We start from the raw sequence: 12,410 nt of genomic DNA, 5'->3' as shown, positions 1-12,410 counted from the left end.
ACATGAAATATGATTTATAACCCTCAATTTCTAAAAATTAGCAAAACTACCCAAATCAATTAATAAACATAACTAGTGCGAGCAACTGATGGAGTGCTCAAAATTGAAAATTTTCTTTCCATCAAAAGGCTACAACTTGGAGACTTAATCGTAAATACAAAAATATAGCGTCTCTAAATATGTTTTATTGCAAAATTCCCACCTGCTTCTTTTCTTTTAGATGTTTTGTAGCACATGATGTTCAATGTTGTTTGAGTGGAGAGCAACTGAGCAACATAAGTTGCCTCTGACCAGTGAAAAAAGTTGTATCAACTTTTAGGGTAAAAATTGAGCAACATAAAAACTTTTGGGGTAAAAATTGAAAAAAAAAAGTAAAGGTCCAAAACAGAAAATGAAAAAAAGTAAAAAATAATGTTTTGGTTGTTTTCCAAATTCCAAATACAACTACAACTTGTATTTGAAATTTTTATGACCAAACACCATAAAGCGAAAAAAGTGAAAAGATATTTCGGAAAAAAGTGAATAATTCTCGTGGCCAAATGTGTCCCAATAACTATACAATAATACTACACGTTGCAACTTTTCTCAAGTCAATTAATAAAAGACTAAACGTTATAAAATGTTAGTCTAAGTTTATGTACTTTGTTTCTTGAAAAGTGAAACATAACAATAAATTTGGGATGGAAGGAGTACATTAATGCAAACTAACCTAACGATCAAAACAATCCAAAAAAACATCATCCGCAATTTTGAATCAAGTGAGACCCACCTCTAGTTTAATCACGCCATTCATCCCGGGCACTTTTCCTGCTTTATAAGCCCTGCCCCATTTCTCCATCTGTTACTCAGCTCAACACAATTCAACAAAGATTCTTAATTACTTCTACTTCTCTTGCTATAGGGCTCTGCTTTAGCTACTAGCCCCATCAAAAAATGTCAAGTATTTTCTTCACATTTGTCCTTCTTCTTCTAACCCCACTAGTAATTTCAATCCAAGATCCAGAAATTGTCGTACAAGATGTTCATAGGTAACACAAAAGCCACTAGTGACCTGAACATTAATTGTATTAGTTCTTTTTTTTTTTTTTGCTTATTTATTCTTGTTATTTTGAGCAGGAGCATCAATGCGTCATTGACGAGGAGGAACTTGGGCTATTTATCATGTGGAACAGGGAATCCTATTGATGATTGCTGGCGATGTGACCCCAACTGGGAGAAAAATCGCCAACGTTTAGCTGATTGTGCCATTGGCTTTGGAAAGAATGCTATTGGAGGAAGAAATGGTCGAATTTACGTGGTCACCGACTCAGGGGATGATGACCCCGTGAACCCCAAACCCGGAACCCTTAGACATGCCGTTATACAAGATGAGCCTTTATGGATCATTTTTAAAAGAGACATGGTCATTCAACTCAAACAAGAGCTTGTCATGAACTCTTTCAAAACCATAGACGGTCGGGGCGCTAGTGTTCACATTTCAGGTCAGAGGCTGTTTCAGAATTAAAATGGAGCAATAATTTTTCTAAAATTCATTGACTCTATATGTTACATCTGCAACTATTGTTTCAGGCGGTCCTTGCATTACAATCCATCAAATCTCGAACATTATTATACACGGGATTAATATACACGACTGTAAGCAGAGTGGTAACGGCAACATCAGGGACTCACCCGAGCACTCCGGATATTGGGATATTTCCGATGGAGACGGCATTTCAATTTTCGGAGGGAAGAACATTTGGGTGGACCATTGTTCATTGTCGAATTGCCACGATGGTCTAATTGATGCTATTCACGGATCTACAGCAATCACGATTTCTAACAACTATTTTACTCATCATGATAAGGTTATGTTATTGGGACATAGTGATTCGTATACGCAGGACAAAGGCATGCAAGTCACAGTTGCTTTTAATCATTTTGGTGAAGGGTTGGTGCAAAGAATGCCAAGGTGTAGACATGGTTACTTCCATGTGGTGAATAATGACTATACCCACTGGGAAATGTATGCCATTGGTGGTAGTGCTGCCCCTACCATTAACAGCCAAGGCAATAGGTTTCTTGCTCCCAATGAAAAATTCCTGAAAGAGGTATTTCAACTGTGACACTTTCAGTTTACTAATTAAAGAGTCAAGTCATTTTTCTTTGACCATGACTTTTCAAAGAAGGTATTAGTTGAAAAATTCTACTGTATAAATAGGTAAAAAATTATTTTTCTGTTATTTATAAGTTGTCCTCTTATAAGACACAATTCTAGTAAAAGATTCAAAAATTGCTACTTTTGAATCCTCTTGTATAAATTTTTGGCTCCTTGCTGACCTACACTACTAAAAACAAAAATTGGCGAAAAACAAAATTTGTATCTAAACAGCAAAATTTGTTGCTAATCCGATCCTATTTATCAACGATTATCAAAAAATTATGTTAGCTACGAGCAATTTTGCGACGGATTTGCGACGGTAGCAATTTTTTTTTAGTATATATTATTTTCGGATTCACCAATTCCTGATATGCATTGTCCGTGTATAGAACCTAACTAGTTGAAAAATTTAACAGGTGACAAAGCATGAGGATGCACCAGAAAGTCAGTGGAGAAGCTGGAACTGGAGGTCAGAAGGTGATTTGATGTTAAATGGAGCCTATTTCAGGCAAACTGGGGCAGGTGCATCATCAAATACTTATGCCAGGGCTTCAAGCTTAAGCGCTAGGCCTTCCACATTGGTCGGACCAATGACCACAAATGCCGGTCCTCTCAGCTGCAAAAAAAGCTCCCGTTGCTAGTAAAAGGCCAGCCCGGTGCATAAAGCATCCGCGTTAGCAGGGTGCGGGAAAGGACTGCAGCGAGCTGCTACTACATTTAGTTTACAAGGGAGAATCACAATTACTAGATGATGGATAGTGAAAGTGGTGTTATAATTAAGCTGAAAATGGTACAGAGTCAAAACTATATGGAGTACCTTTTCGCACAACTTATGTTTCATCGTTACCTTTTCTGAATATTAAGAGGACTTGCTATTAAGTATTAACCTTTGTAAGTTTGTTCTTGATTACAAGCAGTTTAATTAATGGGGTATCTTGAACGTTCTCCTACGTGTTAGTTAAACATCAAGTGTTAACTGGTAACATCATGAAGTCTTGCATGCTTAACCACCTTTTTAAACCGGATCCTTGTTGCCCCTGTTTCATGCTTAGAAAACCGTCTCTCTCCTCCTTTTTGTGTCACGCTATTATTATTTGGAGATTTTGAAATTGTTATTTGATTATGATTTTTTCATCCGCTATCTATTTTAGTTTAAGCGGTTCGGTGAGCGATTATTGAATTAACTTTTCCATTTTTAATTATTGTACTTATATATTCTCCATCCATTCCAAAAACAGTGGCATTAATTCTTTACTTTTGTTCTAAAAAGTCTTAAACATACATAAATATTAAAGCACATATATGTAAATTTAATTTCAAAAGTTTTCATTTTTTCTTAAAACCTCGTATCTAATCAAACAACATGCTAAAAATTGAATCAGAGGACATATATATATATATATATATGAAAATTTTATATAAGAAACTTAACAAATTTAATTCACCAAATATTAAGTACTTTGGCCAATCGTGTTCTGGATTCTAGAATAACGAAGAGAGCACTGCTCCTCGTCAAGTACTCAAATGCATGATCGTGTGCACCACGTTAATGCTGAGACTCTACGTATCACCATTCATCTGTGACGTCTACCATGTGAACATGGCTATCACTATATCTTTGGGTATCATCCCATGTTTAATGTGAACATGCATGGGACTTTTACGAGACTACGACTGTTGCAGCGGTCAATTTAGGCACAGTGACCGAAAAGGGTGGCAGATTAAAAGAAAGTGATTGGTCTGAAGTCAGTACACTACACTGTTATGAGAGAAGAAATTTACTCCCACATTTATCAACCATTGCAATACACTTTCCTTTTTTTGATCTCCTCTTAGTAGCTTTTTCCGTCAATCATGGAAATGCCCTGTGGTACAAAGGGAACTATCAATCACTTTCGACATTATTATCAATTCCATTGTTTGACAATTGAGTCATTTGGAAATTAGAACTAGTTAACCTGCTGGAAGTGCAGGGATCAAATTAGTTAACTAAATGAACAACTTAATAACCCATGCAACATTTCTATTATTTTCGTTGTTCTGTATTTGCTAAGTTAATGAATTTGGCTCATCTCCCTTCACCTTCTCTAAATTTCAATGCGTTTCTGGGTGAGTAACACTTGTCGACTTGTCGTCATACTTATATTTTATTGTCTTGTTGTAAACCAATTTAACGAGCATTTTAATATACTGGACAATGTTACTTTGGAAATGATTAGCTAATGAGAAGGGCAAAATAGATAAAAATAATTAATCATCTCTTGATAATTTGTGAAAATGGATAAGTAAAAAAAAATATATATATATTTTTAGCATATTGGACAAGTAAACAAGGAACGGAGAGAACAAGTCCATGCCGGAAGTGCAGGCATCAAATTAGTATTTCAGTTAACTGAATGAACTGCTATATTAACAAGTTAATAAACCCGCACAATATTTTTATTATTTTCGTCGTTGTGTACCACTAAGTAAATGAATTTGGCTCATTTGATTTCCGTCGCACCTTCTCTCAATTTAAATGCGTATCTGATTGAGTGTTACATGTCATACTTAGATCGTAAGGTCTAGAGTAAATCAATTTAACAAGCATTTTAATCATATTATTTAAGAATATATTCAAGGAAAAAAACACAGTTCAACTACTTTGTAAGAAATTAAAAATCTGTATCTCCAAAAAATTATAGCACCCAATAATAAGATTGCTTTCGTTATTCTTGTAGGAAGAAAAGGTGCAATGAAAAGGAGCCCGTTAAACGTCATTTCATCCTCCAGTTAGGAAAATAGAAGATTTAATTTTTTGTACTACGAAAGAAACTATCTTGAAGATTTTACTTTCTAACATGTGAAGCACAAAAAAAATAACCATAAGATAATTTGTCGTGGATAGTACAAATGGAATATTTATTCAAACACGCTGATCTTTTCATTTGATCATTTTATTAACTAGTTAAAAACATAAAATATACACGATGGATCAACAAGGAAGTTACAAGTACATGTCACTAAATCAACGAATTACCCAGGTAACAGAGCTAAGTCACTAGTAAAGTATGTATAAAATTTCTCTCTTTGTTTTATTAATTTCCACGAAAATTTTCAAGGAATTAAGAATTTTTCACTCTACTCTGTAACGTCAGGTGAGTAATACATTAGTAATTAAACAATCATCAATTAGAAGAAGAATATGACAGTGATTGCAACACCAAAAACAGAAGAGACGGCCTTTAAGGTTGCTGCCCCGCTGGTAGTAGTGGGTGCCTCAGCAGGCGTAGCACTGTCGGCTGCGGGAGCCGCAGAGGTAGTGGGTGCGGTAGAAGATTCGCTCGCGGGAGCTGGTGGTGATGAAGGTTCCTCATCAGGAGATTCCGCGCTTGATGAAGTTGGAGAAGATGTAGGGACAGAACCAGAACTAGACGAGGATTTAGGAGATGATGATGGGGATGATGATGATGATGATGATGATGATGGGGATGTTGATGATGATGTTGGAGTACTTGCCTTAGGAGAAGAGGCGGGAGATGATTTGGGGGTGGCAGCGGTGGGTGCATTGGCACTACTCTTTGGTGCAGCTGTTGGGGTTGATGCAGATGGTGGTGTTGATGATGATGATGGGGTTGATGCTAGTGGTGATGATGAAGGTGACGACGATGATGATGTTGATGGTGGTGGTGATGTTGATGGTGATGATGATGGTGATGAAGAAGGTGAGCTGCTTGGGGAATTATCCGCGGAAGCTAACCCCGCAATGACAACAAATAGGAGAGCCAAAACAATACCTTGACGTGCCATTTTTTTTTTCTTTTTGGTTTTTTTTTTCTTTTTTTGTTTATTGATGGAGAGATTTGAGAGAATGATGATCCTTTAAGATTTGCAGTAGTTTCTTTTTTAGAGAAAAACTGTGCAAATTAATAAGGATGAGGACAATGAAGGAGTTGTAGGGGAATGAGCTTTATAGGGTGGTTATTGTTAAAAGAACAAGGGATAGATGAATGAATTACAAGTGTTAGGCCAAATTTCATTGGCAGACTAAAAAAGAAATAATAAACGGTAAACCGTAAACGTATTGACCAAGCACCATGAGAATTCATTGGTGCAAATTTATGTGTTCCTCCGTACTGAATGGCGAATCATTAATTCATGCATAGGAGTGGCTTTTCTGGCATGATCCTACTTAGGAGTTAGGGGTTGTTTGGTAGGATGTATAAGGAAAAATAATATATGCATTATTAATAAATCAGTACTTATACACTATGAAACGACCCTAAAGGAATTTGGGCCTAGTTATTACTTGAACGGACCCCTCGTTAAGGTTAAAGGGCCTAATTTGCTAGAACAAAAGCATAACCAAGCCCATGACTAGTTTCATCGGGCACAACATTGTATGAGAAGGCCTTGATAGCTCAAACGTAGCATCAAACTTTATAAGTTGGATTGTGTAAAAGATACAATATTTAAAGAAATAACTGTATAAGATACCAATAAGGGTGGAGCCATGAAAATTGAAAATATATCATATAACTTATTAGGTGGAAGTGATCGGGTCTACACTAAAAGTTGTTGGTTAATGATGCCGAATCCACAACTTCCAAAAGTTTTATGAATGATTATGATAACAAGTATAACTATAAGTTGAATATATACTTTGTATTTGGGACGAAAAGTATTTAAATCGAAATTGAAACAATAATTTGTGAAAGTTTAAATTTGACATAGACTTCATTTTGATCTCAATTCATCTAAGCATAGCAAGTCTAGACGATTAGCACGAACCTCAGGACAATGGGTTCAATTTCCTGCTAGCAAAACGGCAAATTGAGTTTGGACGGATCACACTACTTTAATCCAATAATTTCGAATTTATCCATCAAGTCATCAAGTTAGCAAACAAGTTGCAACTCAATCTGATTAACCATAAGTTAGTGGGAAAGGGTACTAAAAGATCAATTATTTTTGCCGATCTCTAGATGCAATTGACTTTTTAGAATTTCAACTCATACGAAAACCGGAGCTTCTAGAGAAAGCCTTGTTCTATAATTTTTTCTTTTCTTTACATCACTAAATTATTGGTAGAAAAGGATTTGGCACACAGTACAAAACAACAACCGAAGGACTAAAAGCTTATAACATCCGAATAAAAAATAAGCCAAGTTGGGGCAGGATCTTGGGAGAGAAAGGGGATTCTGTACAACCGCTTACCCATTAAAATTTTTTTATTTAGTATTTAGATATTTTTTATATTTAATTGTTTGTTGGACCCATCAAATCTAAATAAAAATACAATCAAGGCAGTTAAAGAGAATATCTTATTTTCCTTGCAATTCCATGAGACGCTAATGGATGGTGAAAAGCCAAAAGATGAAATTACCAAAAATATTACTCCACTTCCTTAGTAACAAATATAGGTCAATACATTTGGAGAATCAATAAGATCGATAGCGTAAATATTTGTTTTAGTTTCTGTTCATGTCTTTCTTGGGGCAGTATTTTGTTGAACATTCTTCCAAGCCTTTGCCATTAGCTTCGAATCTACATAGAATTCATCAAAATATATGTCAAAGAGTAGGCGATATTAACACAGAAAATTATTAAAATAAAAAAGTTACTGAAATAAAATTATACCTGCTTTAAATTTGGAGCAACGTTCAATTGAACAAGCAAGATTACAATTTGATTCTTCACGAGAAATCTGAACATGACATTGGTTCATGCAATTGTCCATGCAACCAGGCGTTCTACTAATTATACAAGCGAGTACACATTTTGCTTTGCAAGATAATCCATTCTCACCAACAGCTTCAACACTTGCTAAAAGAGTCACAAAAAGAAAAAAAAGTCACTAGAACTTTAATGAAATTCATAATTCGTAATATTTTGCAGTTCCTTTTCTCAACTGAATATCCTTTTTCTCTTTTGTATCTTGGATGTTTGATGAAAGCAAAGTAATGCTATTTATAATCAAAAAATTGAGTTGAATTTAAGACAGATCAAACTATAATCTGGTGGAGAAAATTAGATTATAGTCAAATTATAAATAAGCATATATACATTCAATAATTTGTAATTTATATGTTCACTGTCATATTATCTAAATCCAATTGCCAGCTCATACAAATTAATTTCTACTTATCTTCACCAACTGAAAACAAATGCAATAAGTGCAAGTAATGCCCCTTAACAAAATTATGATTTAAGGGCGTGAACAATGACCCAAAAGTGTAGCGGATTCTAAAATTATGATATTTTGTATAGTAAGGGAGTTATTTTTTTTATCATTATTTTACCTTAAAAAGTTATTTAAAGTTGAAGAGAAAAAAAAAATATATGGAAGTTGAAGGTACTGGACATAAAGGTATTTGAAAGAAAAAGAATCTTAAAGTTGAAGATTTGCGAGGAAAACTTATATATACACCTTCGAACCAATATTTTAATATATCACTTGAAATTCATTTGCAGGTACTCAAAGCCAAATTAGTGGAGCATTATTTGCTAAAAAAGGTTTTTTGTGTTTTGAGTACTTGAAACTTTTCAAAAATTAGTTTATCAATTACTATATATATATACCTGTAGAAAATAGTGTAAAAGTAGTTTTAAATTTTATGATAATAAACTTGTCAAATAGTAATACATTTTTAATATATTCCTGTATTTATTATCGTAACGTTTGTTATGACGTCGTGCGTATTAGTAATTCATTTATTTTGAATTTCTATGAAAATGACTTTATACTCTGAATTATTTTAATTAGATGGATATGAACTTTTTTCTCTCCCCACTACAGTTATTTTTTTATTTTTTTATAATGGTGTTGTTTGTTTGAATATCATGTGGTTGCTATGACAAAATGTTGTTATAAAGAACATATTATATAACATATTGTCAATGAGGTGATTATTATAAAGAGGTCTGATTATTAATTATTAAAGTTAGTAAAGAAATGGACGTGACTTTACCACTAATGCCTCCCTCTCCTCACAATCCCTAGTAAATTTCTTATCCACACTTAACATTTAGACCAACTCAATGAATACATCGCACATGTCTTCATATACCGTATCACTAAACTTGTAATTAATTAATACATATTTTCGTCTTAATTATGACTTAAGCATAGTAAATTAGTATAATTAGTGTAGGAAGTTTTAACATTTTCTCACTCCCATACTCCCGCTGCAATATTCTCATTATTAATTGCAAATAGTTCTTTTATCTCATTTTATGTCACACATTTTTATTTTATTTTTAGAATGTATAAATCGAAATATTGACATATTTTTCTTTTCAAAACTATGTAATATTACCATCCCCATTTTATCATTAATGACATACTGGAAGAAGTTATTCAATTTTTATTTTTACCTCGTCGCAATTTCATGATTTTTTACTTGTTTTACATTAGATTAGAGAACAGCTTTTTTAGCGTAATTTGTTGTAAGGAGAAAAATAATTTTTTTCTCATAATTAAGAATTAAGACGTCCGGATACCTTTTAGCATAGTGAAACAACCAATAAAGCATAGTCCATTCCCTTGTAATCTACCGACAAAATGATTAAAAAAATGATGATATTGAATTAGGTGCACGACATGAATTGGAACCCTGCAACAGATAAAAATGTGAAATTTAAATTAACAAGTGTAAAGAAACAAACAAATTATTTATTGTGTTTCATATCATGCCCAAAAACACCTTGAAAATTTCTCGATTATGCTAGTATAAAAAAAAGGGAAAAGAGTAAAGAAATATATAGCCACAAACTCTGAGCACTTTGCCTGCATTTAAAATTTTTCCTACTTCTAAATCAAAATTGTCCCTTATGTTTAGCATAAGGTGCATTTTCATTAGTTATTTGATATCATATAAAGGACAAAGGTGCAAATATACCTCTCAACTTTGCGATTTAGAGCAAATATACTCCTTATTACAAAAGTGGTATATATATACTCTGCCGTTATAAAATGGTGCAAATATACCTCTGTCGTTACAAAATGGTGCAAATATATCTTTTTCTCTGACGGAATTTAACCAAAAAAACTATTTAGGTTATTTTTAATTAAAAAAAATGCTACGTTACTTTAAAAAAAAAAAAATCTACCCATCTTTTTTAGTAGACATACTTTTCTAAAGCCAAATAGTGATTTTTTTCTGATGGGTCGGGTCTGGTTCGTTTAAAAAAATGGGTAGATTTATTTTTTAAAGTCACAGAGATATTTTTTTAAACGAACTAAACCCGACACATTAGAAAAAAAATTATTATGTGGCTTTACAAAAGTACATCTACGAAAAAAATGGGTAGACTTTATTTTAAAGTAATGTGGCATTTTTTTAATTAAAAAATAACCTAAATAATTTTTCAAAAATATCCCGTTAGCGAAAAGGGTATATTTATACTATTTTGTAATGACAAGGATATATTTGCACCATTTTGTAACGATAGGGGTATATTTGCACCATTTTGTAACGGTAGGGTTATATGTACACCACTTTTATAATGAAGGGTATATCTGCTTTAAATCGCAAAGTTGAGGGATATATATTTGCACTTTTTATCCGTCGTAGAAATGAGATCAAGTGATACATTGACATCTTTAACTATTTTCTCTTTAATTGGAATATGTAAGGGAAAACAAAGAGATGATAACGAAGGCTAAAAATCATCAAAAGATGGAATTGTCAAAGATATTACTTCACTTAATTACTACTATATATAAGGGAGAATACTAATTTTTTGTAGTCCTCACATAGAATTTTTTCTCTTTTTACCCCTAATTAAAGTTTTTATTACTTTGTGAACTCTTACAAATTTTGAGAATCTTATGGGCTTTTTTTTATGCCACTAAAGATGATGATGTCATGGAAAAGATTAGTGGTCCCTACAAAACATGCTTATACATATTTGAGTTTTTTATGAGAAATATATTAAATTTGTTTAAAATTATATATTTCCTAAAGAATTTATTATAGACACTTAAAGAATATAATTATCATGTCAATCAAATTCTATAATATAGGCTTAATTATTGAATTAAAATCTTATTTTTATAATATTATTTATTATTTTTGATGTTAATCACCAATTATCATTTGCTATTTAAAAATTTCTTCGTTCGATTATAGATAAAGTTTTTTATTTTCTCCTGTAATTTTGTGTCGTACATGCTGGCTAAAATAACTAATTAACAAAGATTTCACTTAAGGTAAAATTAGGTTTAAAATCAAAATAATAAATACAAATAGACTATCATTGTTTAATATACTTAAAAATGAATCGAAATTGTAAAGTATCGTCCGAAGTACGTTTGTTAATTATGCAAATTTTATGTGCGCACGCTTACAACATAAAACTTATCTAATAAATTAATATATTAAAAGAGGAACTATAAAATATTATAGTTATGAAAACAACGTAGTTAAAGAAATCAAACAAGAATAATACTAAACAATTGCAAAAAGTGGAGTATAATTTTTACCTTTTTAATATTAAAATATTTGCAAAATACCGCATAATCAAAGACAAAATAGTTAAATTCAACATGAAAAAGTTATTACAATGTGAATTTCATAAAATGATTTGTTAAATTAAGAAAAAAAAAAGATGTTATTTTTTAACATGCATCTTTTGGAAGGAAAATGAAAGCTTTAAATAAGAACAATTTAATTATATGGACTTTTCAATATTTTTTTCTTGTGTTTAATTTGAGAAAACATCTACAAAAATATCTTGTAATAGTAAGGGTCTTAATTATTTATAAGTTAACTTTAATGATCTCATCATACAACAATATTTTTTCGCAGTAAATATTTTTGACATTAATTGAATATTGTAATATTTTTTGGTAAAAAAATAAGTAAGTTTAATTCAAAAAACAAATGAAATTAATTTAACATATTAAAAGCCAAATTTGGATCATCGGATATTTTAGTATAAAAATAATTAAGTAAAATAGCAATTAGAAAAGCCAATGTTTGATTTATTTTTTTTAAATAAACTAAAAAATGTTTTCCCTTAACTTTTGGATAGAAGTCTATTGAAAGTATCAAATTGATGTTAGAAAAATAAAGAAACAATAGCAAAAAAAAATTACAAAATGTCTACAAATTGAATTTTGTAAGATCGGTTTAAGTCGGGCCAAATGATACTAATAAGGAGCATAAATCAATATATTTAAATTAATCGTGATATATAGCATATTTGCTCTAGTTTCTTTTCATTACTTAGCTTTTTGCAAAACAAGAAACTACAAATCTTTCTAGGTTTTATATTTTGTTGAAAT

The 12,410-nt window shown here is 31.9% G+C and overlaps 1 protein-coding gene and 1 long non-coding RNA gene across 2 annotated transcripts; one reads left to right on the top strand and one right to left on the bottom strand.

Moving 5' to 3' along the window:
- Positions 1–884: 884 nt before the first annotated feature.
- LOC132047269 (probable pectate lyase P18) lies at positions 885–3,085 on the top strand. Its single transcript, XM_059438265.1, has 4 exons — positions 885–1,028; positions 1,117–1,481; positions 1,570–2,090; positions 2,557–3,085. Exons 1-4 carry the CDS (start codon positions 934–936, stop codon positions 2,779–2,781), a joined length of 1,206 nt encoding a protein of 401 aa, XP_059294248.1. The 5' UTR covers positions 885–933; the 3' UTR covers positions 2,782–3,085.
- Positions 3,086–7,501: 4,416 nt separating this feature from the next.
- LOC132048401 (uncharacterized) lies at positions 7,502–8,113 on the bottom strand. The gene is made up of 2 exons (XR_009412962.1): positions 7,760–8,113; positions 7,502–7,666 (listed from the first exon to the last, which is right to left on the bottom strand). It is a non-coding gene; the product is annotated as an uncharacterized LOC132048401 (long non-coding RNA).
- Between the last annotated feature and the right edge of the window lie 4,297 nt (positions 8,114–12,410).

This window comes from Lycium ferocissimum, chromosome 2 (assembly GCF_029784015.1).
Source record: "Lycium ferocissimum isolate CSIRO_LF1 chromosome 2, AGI_CSIRO_Lferr_CH_V1, whole genome shotgun sequence".
Classification (NCBI taxonomy): Eukaryota; Viridiplantae; Streptophyta; class Magnoliopsida; order Solanales; family Solanaceae; genus Lycium; species Lycium ferocissimum.
This window is presented reverse-complemented; position numbering and strand designations above follow the sequence as displayed.

Excerpts from the sequence above, each read along its gene's own strand:
- LOC132047269 (XM_059438265.1), top strand. The coding sequence starts at position 934 with ATGTCAAGTATTTTCTTCACATTTGTCCTTCTTCTTCTAACCCCACTA. Across the intron at positions 1,029-1,116 it reads GTCGTACAAGATGTTCATAG|GAGCATCAATGCGTCATTGA; the intron begins GTAACACAAAAG and ends TATTTTGAGCAG. Across the intron at positions 1,482-1,569 it reads CGCTAGTGTTCACATTTCAG|GCGGTCCTTGCATTACAATC; the intron begins GTCAGAGGCTGT and ends CTATTGTTTCAG.